At 37.0% G+C, this 19,900-nt stretch overlaps 1 protein-coding gene across 2 annotated transcripts in view; it reads right to left on the minus strand.

The window, feature by feature from the left end:
- Nucleotides 1-19,900, minus strand: part of EDIL3 (EGF like repeats and discoidin domains 3) — a 260,857-nt gene that overhangs the window by 144,792 nt on the left and 96,165 nt on the right. Inside the window, exon 3 of one of the 2 annotated variants that reach the window (XM_072860706.1) lies at nt 13,136-13,165. The exons of the other annotated variant lie outside the window; for it this stretch is intronic. Within the exon in view, the coding sequence (XP_072716807.1) occupies nt 13,136-13,165 (30 nt within the window). The remainder of the gene's footprint in view (nt 1-13,135; nt 13,166-19,900) is intronic. 2 annotated transcript variants of the gene reach the window in all.

Genomic DNA, 19,900 nt, shown 5'->3' on the forward strand with positions numbered 1-19,900 from the left:
AAATATGCTACCTGCATCTACAAACCTTTCCTTGTTATAGCCTTCCTGCAACCTATGTACCTACATCAGAAAACGATCCTAAACGTCACCTCTTTCCCTGATTATAAAACTGGTCGCAAAGGAGCCTGAATTTAACAGACGTACTATATTCTTTCAGTTCAGCCATGCTCCCTGCTACTTTGCAAGCTTTCCTTGGCGCTTCCTCCTTACTTGCTTTAGCAGCTATCCAACCTGCTTAAGCTTAGACACATCTATAAGTTCTTTAACACACTCACATAATAGGGTAATGAAAAGGTAGGACAAGGATTCTGGTTGTAAGAATTAACACTTTTTTTGTTGTGCAAGATTACGAAGAATCAGCACAGATTGCCAAGAATCAGAGTAGATTTTTGTTTGTTTGCTTGCTTTTTATTGAACAAAAGTTATGGATTAAAAAAAATATTTATTTAAGAACAATAGATATGAAGTGATAGGAAAAGTTACTAGAACAACAAACATACAAAATACATGACTGAATTTACCCTTACCATTAAAGGTTCTCCTTGGCTGTTTCAGTATGTCAGCCAACTTGTAAAATTGTAGAGATTATGCTATAGAGTCATCCCCAGGAGAGTTATTAGAGAGGGTTATTTCCCATTCATCCTGCTGTTAAACATCATAACATGGGGAGCAGTAATAATAACATATAGGGGCAATTTGTTCTCTGTTTTAATCTTAAAATATTATTTTTTGCTTCTCTTCCTTCTCTCACTTATTGCACCCAACAGCCCTAGGACTGGACAGTACACAGTATGAGCTTGTCATACTTACACCTTTCCACTCCTTTGTAACTTGGTTAATGTTTCTGTTTTTTCTTATCTATTGATTTTATGATATTCTCAAGGCTTTTCTGGTACCCTTCTTCCAACATGACACTGAAACACTACAATCATTTCAATGGTACAGGGTACTTTCAAGATTCACACTGGTTAACTTCGCTCAGAATCTACAAATGTTATTTTGAGGCAGTCAGCACCAAGAGTGTACAAATTCCATCTCAAAGAACATTAGATTTCAGGGAACCTCATCACAGCTACTCTTATTTATTTTATGTAACTATAATTATTTGCAGCCTTATCTTTAGAAACTTGTGTCAGTATAGTTATACATGGATGTAGCTTTTTGTAGGTTCAGAATCTTTGAAGCACAGAACACCCAATGTGTTAAAAGTATATCCTGGAAGGAGATACCATAAATGAATATGAAGGAAAACAAATGACAAACATAACAAATCAACAGCTTTACAAAAGGTGAGGTCCTAAAAACCTCAGGAGAAAAATCATAAATGTGTGCATACTCATATGTGTATCCACACCATGATACTGGGTTACACAAATTCAAGATCCACTTGTGGGTCCTTCCTGTGGAATCCAGAAAAAGGGATTTACTTAAGTTCAGAGTTTCTTCCTATTGACATGAACCATGTACACTCCTTCCGTAGTAAACAGAGAAAATGTGGGAATAACTGCTCTCTTTGTTTTAAATATCTAACTTACTGGGATGACTCGTCCTCTACAGGTTTGTGATTCTTTTCTTTGACTGCAAAGACTGACCTAGATTGGACTCTTCACTCTTGAAGAGGAAATCGGGATGAGCTGACATCTACCCATGCTGTTGCTGCACTGCCGTCCAAAAAGGAGACTACTGCCCAAACAGTCTTGGTGCAATTTAGTGCCAAATGCACAACTGCCAACAGTGAGGATTTCAAATTCATATGTATGCAAGAACTTGCACTCATAATGCATATGACACCACTAAAACCTTACACTAATGAATATTATTTGGGTTACAGTGTCTGTCGTGGAAGTCTGTTTCATTGTCCAAGCAAAATATACTTAGCATCTTTAAGAGCACACTTACTTAATAGTCCTTAACTTTGCTGTCGTGTGCTATCTTCCTACAGGATCAGTCATTCTGCAAATGGGTCATTATTCAATACTTATTTATCCTCCTGAATGAACGTGTAATACAAAGCCTTAGTAACTAAAACCCACTTAAATTTGCACCGAACAGCAAATGAACGAAATTTCTTCCTCAGCACTCTTATGTTTTCACAGTCAATCCAATGCTTTAAAGATGGTCATAAGACAGTTTACAACCAAAATAACCCTCTTTGGGATGCTATTTTTGAACCAAGTCCTTTTCATCAGGCTTGTTAACCTGCTTCCAAATCCTCAACCAACCACTACTCCTGTTTGTTTTGCTTTCATTAGTATTTGCCCTTTTTTTTTTTTCCTTTTCCACGCATCTAATGCCTGGATGGGAGTCTTTGACTGCTTTAAGCCAATTTAATTACAGTATCTCACCAAAGGTAAATGTTTTTTTTTTTCTTCACTATAGCTTTTGCTACACATTTCCACCAAATTCCCCTTCCCACTGAGAGCACACGTGCCACTACATGGCAAGCCAGATCAAGGAGCTGAACCAAATGAACACTAACTCTTATCAGGGAAATTGCATTAGGGAAGAGCCTACTTTCAGCTGGAACAGCCACGTGATGCAGCTCAACATGTAGCTGTACAATTGCTAGCAGAAACATAAAGGAGAGAGCAAGAAGGCATGAGGAGGTTGGAAGAAGGAATCAGAAATAAATGGCCTGCATGAAGGAAACAACTCTTCCAGCAGCAGCCAACCCAACACAGATCATCCCACTGCAGCCTTTGTATGCACGTATCCAGACCCCTCACTCTGTGCTCATGCGCAACTCATTAATCTCATTTCTTTGCCTGTCAACTCCCTTCTCCCTCAGCAATTTCTTGTCTCTGTTTCCATCACTTCTTGGACAAAAATCTGTCCATTCTAATAGGAGAGGATTTTGTCATCTGTTCTCTGCCATGGTTAGCCTTTTGCTATTTTTTCTCCTGTGCTTCAGCTCTACTTCTTAGAAGTACAGAGAACTCAAAGAGCAACAGAGTACACTGAGATCCCTAGAGCAACAACAGTAGTTTGTTCTTCTTCATCTTGTTTGTTCTTGCTCCACCTTCAGAGGATGAAGCAATCAGTATAAAATAATAATCTTTGACTATTTTATTCACATGACCCTGTCTTAACTGCTAGTTCTGCTCTTTGTATCTGTCCAAGCAAGGTCTAGACACCTGCAAATCCTCTTCTTGGGGAATACTGCTTCCCACATAGAAAAGCACCTGAGTAAAGCTACCCTATCGATTACAGACCTAGTACCAATAGACAGTGCTGCCGCTGCTGGAGCCTCAGACAAAGGTGTTGTGTTTCCCTTCCAGGGTGACTTCTCCATCTGTTCTGCTCCCTGCTCTCCTTGCTACAGAGATGCATTTGTAGTCGGTATGGCAGACTTGATTTCACCCACCTTCAGGCAGCAGTATGCACTGCTAGTTTCCCTATAACAGACTTCTCAACTCTGTTAGGTTAGGAGCTGTCTCTGCTAATTGAGCGTGAACTAAGCCTACCTCCTTGGCTGACTCTGTGGACTTTTCCATCGCAGTAATAAAAGCAACCTCTGACACCGCACTGTGAAATTGCATGTCCCAGCTCCAAAGTATCAGAGCAGAAAGGTTTCTCAGTACAACAGCTTTGAGAATCAAAATGGGCAGCAGAACACCTTTCTTCCTTAACCTCATTATGAGAAACAGTGAAACGATTTGAGCTGAGTTCAGCCTGAGGCAGACGTCTGGCATGGAAAACTTCCATCTCAAAGTTCAGGTGAGAAAGTGATAAGCAACCAGAAGAAAATGTTCATGACATAAAGCAATACCTACTTCAGGGGATACTATATGATCTTCTATTTGTATTTGTACAGTGGGATGAACATTGTATACTCACCACAAACATCACTCTCTACAACTATGCAGATTATGGAAAAATACCCATGTATGAGTTTCTCAGTCAGTTGCCAGCACTGCAGGCTAATCTCAATTTCCTAGCACCCTTTTTGTCTAATCCTGAAAAGAAGTGAGCGATTTTGCCAAACTGAGTTATTTTTATGATATATGGACAAACATTCACTAAGGGATAGGCTGAAAATACTAATTAATTTCCATTCCTGACCTAAGCAAGATTTCCAGCTTTTAAATGTGACAGCCTACTGTAATAGCCTTCAGTGCCACCTGGCATCTAGAGCTATTTTTACTGCATAAACCTAATTTCCATCAGAACAAGGTTCAATATGACCTTTATATAATGTTCTGATTTAGTCTATATTTTGCTTGGAATACATGGAAAAGTAATTAACAGGTTAGCTTCAGGCACTGAAGAATAAAATATGCACTTCAAGAAGAAAAAGAAAAGGAATTGTTACAAATGTGTAAACCAAGTTAAGCAAGAGAGTAAATCTGTTACAGACCCTGGGGGAACGGCAAATCCTTTCCCTTAGAATACTAAGGAAAGATGCTTTTCCTCTTCAAAATGTGTGAAACAGAATAGATTTGCATACCACAGAAAAATTATTGTGCCCCAAAAGACAGCCTGAGAGTACACTGCCACAAAACTACACCACTTTGGATGCTGCTGTACAGCAGGCAGTAAATTGAATTCCTTGAGACTAGACCAGATGCATCTTTGAGGTTTTGAGGGTGAGAGAGTAACCAGATTAAGTATCTCATGAACTTTTTGGAAAGTTTCATTTCAATAAGCTAGGGACATCTGTTTTTTGTTTTTTTTTTTTTCTTTTCTGATAATTATCAAAGGAGTTACAATTTCAACTTCTTGCAATCAATAGAAGGCCATTGGGGCATTATTTTCAGGAAGAAGAGATACCCTTTGTGAAATCTAATTTCATACCCACGATCAGTTAAGTATTTTTGAGGTAAACATACAGTATAGTTAGCATATAAGGATATAAGGATAATTCCTATGTAAATATTAATCTCAGTAGGATCTCAAATGTTTTTCATTTGAAGTCATAATGTAGTCCTCTGAGAATCAGTGACATCTTGCCAGCACTTTAACCAACTGGATCCCTTCTGCTCTTTGATGAACAGTGTAGCACCAAATGGTAAAAGCATTTGCTGACATGAAGGAAGGAAAGACAATGAAAAATTGATTACAATATTCCTCTATTCAAGCAAAAGACCTATCTAATATGTGAATCATACAATCACAGAATGGTTTGGTTTGGAAGGGACCTTTAAAGATCATCTAGTTCCAACCCTCCTCGCCGTGGGCAGGGGCACTAGGCCAGGTTGCTCAAAGCCCCCTCCAACCTGGCCTTGAACACTTCCAGGCATAGGGCATCCACAACTTCTCTGGGCGACCTGTTCCAGCATCTCACCACGCTCATCATAAAAAATTTTCTCCTTATGTCCAATCTAAATCTACCTGCTTTCTAAACTATCTATTATCAAACTATTACAAGCTGTCTAATATAAAGCTATCTAAGATGGTGCTGAGTAGAACCTTCCTACCTTCCACCATAAATAGTTATAAAATAAAAATAACTTAAAAATAAAAATCTTAAAACTTTGATATTATTAATTTACTTCAAAATAAAAATAAACTGGGACAAGGGAAAACCTGGGATTTTAATAATCTTATGTCTAGTGTTTTAAATCTATGAAAAATGATAATTCAGCAAATTTTCAAATGCAAGGATATTTAGAACAACAAAAAGCACTTATTTTTTACCAAAAATGTGGCTCAGATTTTTACAGCACTTTTACAATACAAATTCTATTCTGATTTTTTTAAACTCACCGTGTCCCATGAACAATTTTATTTCTGAGGAACCAATAATTTCACCAGAAAATTGATAAAAAATTCTACTTATAGCTAATACAAGATTGCGTACTGGTTTTAAATATACACATTAGTAATGTTTAGCACTTATGCCTAGCAAATGCACATTGAATACGTTGCTTTATTGTCTCTATCCTGTCAATTTCCGGAGGTCCATAAGGGGAAACCCAACCCATGACATAGCCATCTTTTTATGGGAGGGAGTATATAATTTCCATTCTATCATACACTATGAGCTAGAAAGTAGCTGCTGGCTTTGCTTTGCCATTTCAGCATGCTACGCATAAGAACAGAGTCAGCGTGTGAGTACTGGGACACTACGTCAAGGAAGGGCTTGTGGGTCTGAAACCGACATGAAAAACTGCTCCTTTCACAGTAAAGGCTCTCACTAAATCCAGGGACAATCCCTGGGAAGCAGTGGAATTCAGGGAAGCAACATTATTTCTTCCTAATGTGCTAGTAGTCTAAGTCAAATTTACCTAAATGTTAATGTGAATAAAAGCAAGAATTCTAAAAAACAAGTACAAAAGAAAACAGAACTCCATTATTACTACAGAAGACTACAGGATGTCTAATACGAAAACTAATAGGGTCTCTCTTAAGAAGTATCTAGGCTATGTCCAGTAAGTCAGGCTTGAAATATCTATTGGTTAAAATAATTTGTAACTACTTTTAATTTTTCATCTTTTTCAATCTTTTTTGTTTTCCAAACACAATGACTGATCCATAGTTTCTTATTCTGCAAATAGGTTCCAAGGCAAACACCAAGGCAATATACTATGGTGCCCTGCTTTAAAAGGCTTCTTAAACACAAGAAATCCAGGGAAGAAACAAAGCACCAGTTTTAACAGCCAGAGAAACCTGGTGTTATCCTAACAGAAACAAACCAAAACACATAACTTGGAAGCAATTTAGATTTCAGTTATTGCTTAACACCATGCCCATAGAGTAAGGTTAATGGGCAAATCTTAAGATTTTTAGATGTCTATTTTTTATGACTTTTTGATAACTCTTAAGTGCTACCTCCAGTAGAACTTTCTTCCTGGAACTTCTGCTGTTGTGCTTTTTCCTTCTAATCTTTTCATTTCTTTTTCTGAATTAAACTTCACTCTAGAGACTTTCCAATAGAAGTCCCCTTCTCCACTTTATATGGCATTTTCAACTTCTGTTGTTTCTCAAAAGTGATTTTTTCCCCTTGTTTTTTACTGCTTTAGGAAAAAAATGCTAAAATAACTTTTATAGAAGTTGAAATTCTAAACAAGGAAGGGAACGGATTAGATATCACATGGAATTGTAGAATAGTAATATTATTTTCCATGGGAAAAAATGGACTGCTTGTAGTAGTTACACACAGATATACAATGCAGCTGTCCGTACATGTACATACTGTGCCACAATGTTGTTGTAGGGATTACTTTTCACTAATGTCTTTGAAGAAGAAATTTCTGTCATATATTCAGTCTACCATCTCTTCAACACCTAAATTTCATTAAAACAATATTAAACTCAAACTGTAAAAGAGCTTTTATTGTCATGAAAGTCTAATTACATTTGCATATTGTATATAGATGGAATACAAAGACACAGATGCCAGTTACCTAAAACACTAGGCTTAAAAAAAAAACCAGTGACAAAAGCAAGGAATGGCTTCAGTTAAGTGATGATCTCAAAGGGCATGTATTTATTTTAGTCAAAGTCAAAGTGTAAAGGCAAGTGGACAAAGTGCTGCATGTTAAGCCGTACTCTGCCTCATTGTGTCTTGGAAGAATTACTCTTTGGTATCTTTAGAAATTATTCCAGACTCCTTGAGGAGAGGGGGGGAATACATAAAACCATGGGGAAACATTTTTCAGATGCAAAGCTTCAAACAGCAGGACATCCAACAGAAGCAACAATGTGCACTCGCAGCCCAGAAAGTCAACTGTATCCTGGGCTGCATCCAAAGAAGCATGGCCAGCAGGTCGAGGGAGGTGACTCTCTTCCTCTACTCTGCTCTCATGAGACCCCACCTGGAGTACTGCGTTCTGCTCTGGGGCCCCCAGCATAAGAAGGACATGGACCTGTTGGAGCGAGTCCAGAGGAGGCCACGAAGATGATCAGAGGGCTGGAACACCTCTTCTATGAAGACAGCCTGAGAGAGTTGGGGTTGTTCAGCTTGGAGAAGAGAAGGCTCTGGGGAGACCTTATAGCAGCCTTCCAGTACCTAAAGGGGGCCTACAAGAAATCTGAAGAGGGACTTTTACAAGTGCATCTAGTGATAGGACAAGGGGTAATGGCTTTAAACTGAAGGAGGGTAGATCTAGACTAGATACAAGGAAGAAATTCTGTACTGTGAGGGTGGTGAGACACTGGAACAGGTTGCACAGAGAAGCTGTGGATGCCCCATCCCTGGAAGTGTTCAAGGCCAGGTTGGATGGGGCTTTGAGCAACTTGGTCTAGCAGAAGGTAACCCTGCCCATGGCAGAGGGGTTGGAACTAGATGATCTTTAACGTCCCTTCCAACCCAAACCATTCTATGATTCTATGATTCTAAGTTGATACATTAGGCTTAAAAACAATTTTCAACAAAGCAATCTCCTCCTAGTTCAATAAACAGCTTTAAAAGACTCATGCCACATGTGTAGATGGGAAAAGAAACATGGAAACAAATCTCCAAGAGAACTGTCCTGAGATTTTCCTAGCTTTCTTTCACAGGATGCATGAACTTCTGGTAAAACTATTTAATTGATCTGAAACTCAAAATAAATTAACAGATATGCAGAAGTGGCTCAAAATAGAGTGTTTAGATGTCTACAGCAACATAAAATGATAGGTATTTAACTGGAATGGAAAAAGATATCTAGATAAATGCTTATCCAGAAGTAGGGCTAAGGAAAACCTTGTTGAAACTGTGAGGATCATTTGAAAAACTCCTTGGTTTAGCTTTGGTTAAAAAGTATGCAAAAAATAAGTACGCTTTGCCTTAGATGAAATATGTTTAATGAGTTATAATTACAGTTATTAGACTGAAGCATTCTGAAACTGAAAGAACCCCTGTGAAGTACCATTTCTATAAAGGTATTTATTTCTATAAAGGCATTTATTATTTCAGTATTATTAATCTTCAACCTAGTGGTTGCAACAATCAGGAGTAAAATTTAGTAACTTCAGTTCTACAAGATTACTCATGGAGGGTGTTGTTAGAGAAGCTAGACTCTATCCCAAAGAGCAGAGTATGGAAAATAGTATTGTTTTATCCCTTTGATTGAACAGAAAAAGAAATTATAGTTTTGATGCTGATCACAGGTCAATAAAAAGTTTATGATATTTATAACTTTTTCAAATAATGTTTATAATCTTAATAAAATTAATGGATTTGCTGCAATTTATCCTACGTCATATTCTTTAACAAGTAAAGGTATTGTTTGGAAAAATACTACGTTGCCCTGCAGTTAATCTTCTCACCTTTCATCCCCTGCAACTGTTACACTAAATGCAGCCTCTTATCTCAGAGTGTTTAGAAGACAATCATAAGGTACTTCTAATGATTTTGAATGCTAAGTGATGACTTCTGGGCCTTGCAGCTGGAAGTGTGTGTATACCTCCTCCCCAAGACTACCGGATCAGCACTGGAATCAGGAGGTTAATTACACTCCACTAAGATAAATGTCACAAACTGGAGGAAACATGCTGCTTTTTTTTGGAAAAGAGCAAAATCTGGTAGCTGATAGAACTTCCTTTCTGCCTATACAAGGCACATCCCACTGAAATTAGTGTGAAAGGCTCTAGGTGACTGCATGAGGCTTTGTATGCAGTTTCTATTTATTTTTCAGCACCCCTGCATCTTTCAAACTGCGCGACTTCCTTCCTACTCTGAGGAAGAGGTATCTGTTTTAGGCAGAACACACACCTTTGTAAATGTCAATAGAATCTGAGAAATAAGTGGTATTAAAACAATCAAAACAACAAAATCTGATCATATCTTAAAGCAAAATCAATAGAAACTATAAATTATAAAGCATCTGAAGAGCTATTATTGTTTATTAAATTTTAAGCTATAAATTAATGTTAGGCAAAGAACAATTGCACTTTATGAATAGATTTTCCTCTGGAAAAGCTAGAACAAGTAATATCTTTATAACAAAGGTTTAAAAATAACTTCATTTTCACATGCATGCCCTTCATCACTAAATTTAAAACTTTTTTCCTGCTCTTAATGCAACAGTCTGGTTTTGATTTTGACTTCCCCAGGAGCAAGATAGTGCACTTTTTTGTTAAAATTTATATTGAGCTTCTAGGTTGCGCTTTCTTTGCACCTAATTTAAGCTCCAATCTAGCAAACACATCCTTAAACACATGCTCACAAAGACAGTAGATCTACTATGCGCTGCCATTCAAATACGAGCTACATACTTCACTGCTTTGCTGAGGAAGATCCAAAACGAACTATGTGCACCTGTGCAGAAAATTATTGTTTCATCTTATGGAATTTATAAAAAATAGTATCTATACTTAAATATAGCTTATTTTGATCATAGTCACATTTCATGCAAATGCAGAGATGGGTTACACTCTTTTAACATCTAGCAGAAGAGTTTAAGATACAAAGTTCATTACTCAAGGCAGAGACTATAATTGTTTTCCCAAAGGTCGAAATTTTCATTTGAATAGGAAAAAAAATTAATTCTGTGCCTGGAGTTTAGTCAAATTAATTCCTTCAAAAAGCTTCAGATTAATCAAATTTTTCCCAATAAAATAATTGTTTCAAAAACAATTCCCAAAGAACCTAATCATGTGAAGTATCAATGTCCTAGAACCAGATTAAATAACAGAAAGTGCTACTGTTACATTAATTCACTTACTTTTGCAGGTATTTAGTCATGTTCCCTTATAACATAATTTCTGAGCAGTTGAGATTTATTTGCACAAATGTTTACAAATATGTGTTTTGTCTCGTATTGTAAATCTACCATGTACCATTTATGCCAGAGGCATTTGTTCATCTGTCCAAATGAAAGAACAAAAACATTCTGGTGCTGTATGTTTGTGTACTTCTAGCTGTTGATTTGTCTGTGTGGGAATATCTACCCGCATTGCTGTATCAGTGCAACTCCCACATGTATACTCTTACTGCAAACAGCATCCTCTCATGGAATAACTAGCATGAAAAGGTCACCACTCTTTTCATGAAGAGTTTTCATACAGAAAGTTACACTGGTATAGGTATTACTGCATAAATAATTGTGGCACATTTTTAGATGCCAACAAACCCCGAAACACTAAGAACTATAACAATAAAAATAATGACTAAAACTTAGGTGCAACTCATTCAAACAACCACAAGTAAGTAAGTTATTTGAGTTTGAAACATATCTGATCAAGTCTTGGGGGAAAATATTTGAAAAAACACTGGTGTAAAAGATGTTATCAATAATGGGTGAATGCAGGGAGACTATGAATGTTTAGGAATATTCTCTGATGGAGCAATGCTGAAAAGACATTTGTTGTAAATTATTGGCTGAGCTTTGTTGAACACAAGAATTATGTGGAGAAATAAACAAAGCAGAGTAAAACAAAGCAGTTAGAACTGATTAAAAACAACCCATTTAAACGAATACAAAAGCAAACAAAACAATGTAATCTGGCACTCCAAAAGGCAAGGGCTCCTGAGGAACTGAATATAGAATCTGTAGGCTTCTGTGAAACTATTGAAATTTCAGCTGTTCACTAACAGTGATCTGTAGTGGAGACCATGTGGCTGTCTTATAAATTCCACTTCTCTCCTTTTACCCATTTTCAGCTGATGTATCTGGTTAGCTTGGCCAGGACACAGTTATGGGCTTTCACCAAAACAGCAGTGATGTTCAAACTGCAAAGAGGGAGGCCGTATCTTCATGAGACGCTCCACTGGTCGCAACAGGAATGATGGTTTTACAATGCACAACCATAGCAAGATTGTCTTGAACATCACCACAGCATATTCATATATGCCTCTAAACTCCATCTCTACAAAATGTGCATACTTAAACCAATTCCATAAAGGGAAAAAAGGGTACTTTTTTTCTTTTCTATGTTAAAAAAATGCCCTTTTGTAACTGACACTTGTATTGAACAGCTGCAATGGGTTTCTATTAAGATATTTTCCATGAAAATTTCAAGACTGACAGATCTCTCAAGAAACGGATAGTTGAAGGCTGATACTTAATAATTATAATATATACTCCTCAGGGGCATGTTAGTACTCTACAGTTCTTTCCCAAACTCTTCCTTTCTCTGTTTTGCAGTGTTTTTTCTCATCTCAGTCATGCTTTCTTTGCAGCTCATTACTATCTTCATGTTAAAAGCTCCCTTTTGCTTCTTTCTCTATTCAGTGCTAGACTTAACTATTCTCCCTCCCTCACATTCTACTCTTGGCTTTGTTCTCCGTCCTTTCATTTATTATTCTCTACCGTACCCTAATTACTTATATTGCTCCCAAGTTGTAGGTTAGTGTTGTAAACAGTGCTCAATCCTTCCTTGCCATCTTGCTTTCTTCATTCACTTTCCTTACCTTTTCTCCTTTGGTCCTCTGGAGACCTTTACTTCTTTTAACAAGCCACTATAAAGTGACTCCCTATTAATCTGGTGTTTTAGCTCACTGAGTTTATATAACTCAATGCCATTTCAAATATATTAAGCTGTTTAGTGGCATTCTTCTTTGGTACATCGTCTTCTTTTTCTTTAAATACTCCCAAGCTAATGGATTGCCAATTAATTAGAAATAGTTAATCTTTGCAATAGAATAAACACTACGTGCTTGTGTCTCTTGGGGAGCTCCTAAACTAATTTTTATGACTGTGTTGTTAACCGTTCTCACTACTTGGCAGCCTGTCAATGGAAATAAAAGTTCACTGAGCAGATATCCAGGCCATAGTTATCAGAATGTTTTCTCTGAGCAGGATGCTTCTGCACCCACTGTCCTTCCCTTCCTTCACTGCTCATTCCAGGCTTCACTGTCTTTAAGGATGCCAGTTCTGGGGGTCATGCAGATGACTGAGCTTCACCAGCATAAAAAAAAAAACAAACCTAGCACAAACACCGATTTTGTTGAACTCCTGATTGCTTTTGACCTGGTTTGTTGTGTGAAGCCTGATGCATCAGCTTAAGCAAGGAAGAAGCAAAAAGGAAGGAACTATGGCAGGGAAGATTTTGAACCACTACTGGAGGAGTATATCTCCTACTGACTCCAAATTGAGGGTAAAAAAGATGAAAGGAAGGGGATCAGACAGAAAAGAAAAGAACCCAACATTGATATGGCTATTTAGCATGTGTTATGCACAAGATAACCCTGGTTAAAATTATATAGAAAAAAAGGTAGCTCTCAAAGAGTCATTACCATGAGGCAGGTGTAATTATAAATTATTCATACCTGCTGAAGTTGGTTCCTCTTCAACTGAGGCTGTGCAAAAAGCAAGGGGGGAGGTGGGAAAGGGGAAGGGGAAGAGGAAATGGAAGGGGAAGGGGAAGGGAGAGAGAGAAAAAGAGAGATGAAGAAATCCAAATAGTGCTAAATGTTATATTAATTACATTTTCTTAATATACAAACAACAAAACATCATGAAAAAAAACTTTATTCTAAATAGTTTGATCAACTTTAGTAACAGATGTTTCATCTTAGTGAAGAACTAAGCTAAAATAAGTTAAGATCTTAGCTTACATTCATAACATTACACTCTTAACCTTTCCCTCTAATTTAGCTAGTAGGATAGGCTCAATACTGTAATAGCAATGCTAAACAGAAGAGTTTCAGTTAACTTCTCTGCAGTCAAATTCACTGCCAGAGCTAGTTGCTGCTGCTCTTTAGGTAAAGCCTTCTAAAAAATCGACCGCAGGAACCAGTTATCTGGTTAGCTAATGAAGACTGTTGTCTGATGACACAGCTAAGCCAGCTCCTGGTTAGCAGTTAATGAGAGGCACAGTCCACATCTTTTTCCCATCTTTCCATCCTCCAGCCCTTTCATTCCCTTCAATTTCTTCCCAGCTTTGTGCTGGCTGTAATGATTTAATGATCCTGAAATTAAGCTGTTAGGGAGCAAAAATGGCAGTTTTGGGGTTTTGGTTTTTTGTTTTTCTGGTAGGATGGGGGGGCGGCAGTTGCCTGTTTGACTTTCCAATTCAGCTGTTTATTGTCTGAGGAAAGCAATAAAAACCCCGTATCTTCATATGAGAACCTTTCCCTTTTGGCAATAGATAACCATTACATTGCCTTAAGTTACCATCAGAAAGCACCTTTGACTGTAGGCTATCTATTACCTGTACATTCAAAAGAAAGAAACAGATGTATTCACAGTAAAACTGTATTTTAAAAGTACATCAGTGACCTAGTTCTTTCTCTCCTTGCAGTCAGTGTGTTTTATATACACATGCATCATAAAAATGGTCTTCTCACAGTCTTACAAAGTTTTCAATGACAGAAAAGGCAGCAATCAAGTGCTTCTCACTTGGATACTCTAAAAACACCTAGAAGTCTGAGAGGACTCTCCATAAATGTGATATAGAGACCCTCTTAAGATACTAAACACAGGTATCCATACTTTCATTTTTTCTCTTTTAACGAGTCTCTTCTACCTGTTGAAATGGAAGCTTCTTCTGTTTGATTTCTTGCAGAATCAGTTCCATACAAACAATGCTCCTACAGCCATGGCAGACATTGATCCATCCTGACAGCTTCAGAGATTGCACTTGGCATGGATAAAGATTTCAAACATTTTCTCAAAGATCAGTGCCATGCTTGGTAAACTGACTTCTTTGCCTTCAATATCACTCCATGTATTATATTGGGAAGAATTAGGAAAGGAGCAGGAAGATCTTTCCTCTTTTTAGTGAAACTTCATCAGACATAGCAGAGACCTTGTAAACAGACACCAGTTGCATTTGAGACCAACTATAAACCTTGGTTAATTCAGTACAATATTCTATATGCAATTGTATGTGACAACACTGGACATATCAGTTATTTCTAATTGCAGACTAGCAAGGTGTCCTTTTGGGGGCCGTCAAATCCAATCAATAGAAAATAATGAATTACTGTCTGAAGCACCAGCCAACTGTCTTGTCTCTAACTAAAGTTTCCTGAGGTAAATAGGTGATTTTTATTTATATAGCTTGGTGGTCAAATAAACACTTAAGAAGGCTACATTACAAGAACAGTACATTATGAAATGCATAATCTAAAATGATCTAAACAGGGTATTTAACAGGATAACCCTTCCTTTTTGTAACTCCTCTTTCAGTGTCTAGATGTGTATTTTGAAACTAGATTAATCCATTTTGAGGTGTATATATGTAAAGATCACATCAAACTTTTAAGTTTTACAATAACATGTTCTTTTACTGTATAATTACTGAATTTAAGTAAAATGTGTTTATAACAGTAGAGGATTTAAAGACAATGAAAGAAAGAAGGGAAAATACCACCCTATTATTTTTAAATTGAACTAATCAGATACATCATTAGATGTATCTGATTAGATGTATCAATTAGATACAACAACATGACAGCCCATTCCACAAAAAAGAAACTAATTATTTAAATCTTAAGAACAACAGAATCAGAAGTAAATAAACAAACTACAAACTAAGTCAATCAAGCATATTGTAATTTCTCAAGGTGCTAGTGGCAGAGAGGATGACTACAGAAAGAGAAGAGAACATGAAAGTTAGTTAGAAGTTCCGTTACTAAATTTTACAAATGCCCCAAATCTGTATTAGCTGCAATCTTAACTGCTGCTTGAGCAACAAATATTTAAAAGTACTAGTGACTGTGCATTAAAACTGGTTAAACAAAATTGTCCGATTATACAAAGAATATTCATTCCAGTAATATTTTTTGGGGGACTGCTATTTGAATAATATTCTTAAACTTAATTATTGGGATGAATACCAGCATTAGCAATTCAAAACTGAATTCTGTTATTACTCTGATGGTTGTTTAAGTGGGACCACTCTCCACTTAGGTACACATGTAAATAAAAGAGGATAGCTGAATCTCAGCTGAAATAAATCATTCAAATGCCAAGACAGCTATGTCAATAAGGTTACTTTACTGTTTATTTAATTATTTTTGACTATTTGATTGCTGTTTTAGGCTCTTTCAGGAATAGACTATGTTCATTTCTCATCTAAGACTAGAGTTAGTTAGAACTGCTTTTGCAAAATGCAGAAGACCTAGTTCTACTTGTCAATACTGTATTTCTTAACCCTAGACAGAAATTAAAGATGCATTTTAAAATTAGATATGAAAATGCAGCTATGAACTTGTTTGTATTTCATGAACATTTTTTAAAAAATCAAATGAACTTTATCTCTTGCTATATGTGCCAGGACTTTCGTCACCCCCCATAGCTTGATAAACCATGCTTAAAACAGCCTTCAGTAAGCTATTGAATACTCAAAGAATACACTATTTTTGCTTTATCATACCAGCTCAAATGCAATGTCAGCACTCTTCTTTCCACTCGTTAACTAAATGCACTAAATTACCATACCAAAAATTTCCTACACAACACCACTTTCTTTTTTTTCATCAGCAGTGATTTAAAACTTGAAGTTATTTTAAAAAGCTATTTATACAGTGAGTCATCTCCATAGTAATTATCTGTAATTTACTTTCTTTACTTATTTCAGAGGGGTGGAGAAGGGAGTAAGCTGGAATTGTCTTGCTCAACTGAGCTGGCACAAGTTGGTGACTCACTATGCTGGGTGGTGGATCACCATCACCCTGGCCTTCTCCTTCTGACTCCAGAGCAGTGAGACTTGCACAGAGGAGCCAAGTATTAGACAAAAAAGCCCCCAAAACAGTCACAGACATGCCCAAGTCATGGTCTGATAACAGCATTGCATGATCTTAAACTGTAAACTACTCCGCAGCTTTAACGCAATTTCAATAACATTTTCTTCCCGTTTTAATGCATTATTGAGAAAATATAATAAGACATATGGCAGTACAAACATTAGTTTTTACCTTCTTAGAGAAAATCTGATGTTCACTTGGGAAAACTTAATCATGTTTTCCCTAGAGGTGAATAATACTGCAGGATATTGGGTGGAGAAAAATCCAAGAAGAAATGGGCAGATTTTGAAAGGATATACCAGGATATGTATCATCCAACATATATTAGCTTAAGAGAGACAATGTAAGAAGGCAATCCTTGGATAGTATCCAAATACCTATGCCACACTTGTGATTATTTCTGTTACAAAGGTAGAAGCCTTGACAGGTCTGGGAAAAATCTGAATTTTGAGGCATAGGAAAGTCGAGGGAGGCAGATTCAGTGTTACAGTGTGCTATATCACATTATATATTATAACACATTACATTAGTTTTGTGTTTATATTAAGGCTTGTGTTAATTTTATATTAATGTGAAATGTTTGTCTTTAACAATCAAATAAAATGTAAGCCTCATATATAAAAGAATAAACTTAGATATGGAAAAGGCTATGCAAGAGCTCTACAAAATTATCCAAATGAACCACCTGTGAAGAGCAGAATCCAAGAGCAAATAAAATTTTTCTGAATGCAATGTCAAAAAAAAATTATATTCCCCTCAGCATCAAATCTCAGGGTCTCAGAGAACCTGCATGCTACAATGACTGACTGACTTCTCAAAAACTCAGCATCAGTCATTCAGAATGTGATTTTAATACTACAGATGTTTCATTGCAAATATGTGCTTAAGAAGTCTGCCTCTTCACCTGCTCCCCATTCGACAGACTTCAGTTCATTTTTCCATAAACTGGTTCAATCTTCTTTGGTTCTCAACATGGCCCTGTGGGCAGTATTGGCACGACTGATGAGGCAACCCATCGTCAAGCAGAGAGCTGAAACAAGCTGTGTTTCCACCAAAGCCCCCCTTACACCCAACCTCACTCTGTCCCACTCTGTCAGGTTAAATGTGCTAAAGACGCCTCCAAGCCACAGCTCAGATGATTAACGCTGTCTCACCAACTCATAACAACTAACTCAACCAACTCAACTGGCTGCCACTGCAACAACTGATATAAATAATCGTCACCCCTAGTTATAAAGAGGAGGAGCAAGCCCTAAGAAAACCAGATTGTTTTCAAGATGCATTAACCTGATGAACCTGGAAGATGCACCATTTATGCCAGTCGGTCAAAGATACATCTGTTAGTGTGAGTAAGAGGTTTTAACAGTGAGGTTGGGTTTGTTCAGTTACTGTGTGTCAATTGTAATAGTAGTACTGGGACACCAGCACACCCTCCACCATTCACAGGCCCTTGGGAACAGCAGTGCCTCCTCTGCTTCAGCTGTCTGAGTTGTGTTTGCCAGCTATTCTTGAAAAACAAAACAAAACTAAACAAGAAGACACCAGGCAACTCACTAGTGCATGTCGGCGATGACTCACTATGAACAGATAAAACTCTGCTTTGATGACAGATGTTAAATGGAAAACAAAGTCATTAATTAAGAAACCCTAGAAATGCCTGTGGCACATAACAGAGGAAACCTATCACTGCATAGGCTTACATCCACTAAGCACTTAAGGTGTATGAAAAACTTACTCTTTCTTCTCCTCATTATTTTATTTCAAGAAATATATTTCTAACAAAAAGTGGGTATCTGAGCAAAATTTCAGGTATTATTAAAATCTAGAATACTAGTGTCTTAGAATGACAGCATTGGAAATGACAATAGAGGTGGTTAATTCATTCTCGCTAGTCGTCTTTATTTTTTAAGCATCAGGGCCTGCTGAAATATGAAAATAATGATAAAAAATGAAATATTTTGAAATATGAATTAAAATATTTATTTAGGTGAAATTCTATATTTTGCAGAAGACAAGATTAGATAATGATTTTTGTGGTTAGTGCCTTCACATGTACAACTCTGTAGAACAAGGCAGTCAACACAGTGCCCACTGAGCCTAGTATTTGGCAGGATGTTCTGCTGAAGGAAAACAGCGTAAAAAGATTTGGTTTTAAAACAATTATTCAGTTCTTAGTCAGTTGCAGCTCTTGCCAAGGTTTCAAGTGCTGCCAAAGGCACAACAGTACGTAAAGCCGCAATTCTGAAACCAGTAGTAGTCTGTCATGACTTGAAATATCACACAATTTTACATACACACACACACTGCCATATGCAGTTTTGAGAAGATGTGCATGTTCCAAAAGAGCAAAGAATGTAATCAGAAAATATCTTATCACTTTTATGTACAAAACCAAGTGTACTCAAATAACTAAGTGACTAAGACTGTAAAAGAGTGTACGGTTGTCTTTGCTTCTTTAAATTTCTAGAACACTCTCCAGCATCCAAATGCATAACCTTAAAATTAAATACTAAAAAAGGTTATAAAATATAGTTATGGTTAAGTAGTAGCATCTGCTAGCATCTGTTACACTTATGGACGCAAAAGCCTATCCAGGATATCCCCATAGTTACACATAGAAAGCTTCACCTTCCAAGCCAAACAATTTCATATTTTCATATTTCAGTCACTTGCCTTAAGCTTTTTCACTTGGTTGTTTTGTGTGTTTTAAGGGAAATTTGACTAGCTATTCTTACATGAATAGAGAATTTTAAAATAACATCATATATTACACTGCAGAGTAATAATGATGATGATGATAATTTTTATTTTATGGATATTCTTCCTCTTGGGAAAAAAAACCCCACAACCCACAATAAAAGCCCACTCAGATGCTCACAGTGTGTTTGAGTCTGGTTTTGGACTTGTACAGGAGGCTGGATTAGCCCTCACTGCAGATATGTACCCAAGTACTTGATCCAGGCCAAGTCAAAGGTACCTGGGTGCCATGCCAGATATACCATTCCTTTGTATTATGGGCTGAAAATGTGTTGCATTTCAATCCGCAGGGTGCTTTCATCTGCTTTTGAGAACAGTTTACTCAAAGCTGGGAAACTCCTGGCACTTGTTCTCTATGCAAGGGAGGAGAGCAAGGCTTTCTCAAAGGTACAAAAATTCAGGCTGAAATAAGGTGGGACTGAGATAAGTCAAGGTTGACCAGGGTCTGAGCATCACCATATCTTTCACCAGAAATAAGAAGGTAGAATTACTACCATACTATTTGACAATATCCAATATCCAACATCCAATAGAATGAGGAAAGATTCAAAAGACAATAAACAATGCTCAAAACAGAGCAGAAAA

Source organism: Ciconia boyciana, chromosome 4 (genome assembly GCF_034638445.1).
Source record: "Ciconia boyciana chromosome 4, ASM3463844v1, whole genome shotgun sequence".
Lineage (NCBI taxonomy): Eukaryota > Metazoa > Chordata > Aves > Ciconiiformes > Ciconiidae > Ciconia > Ciconia boyciana.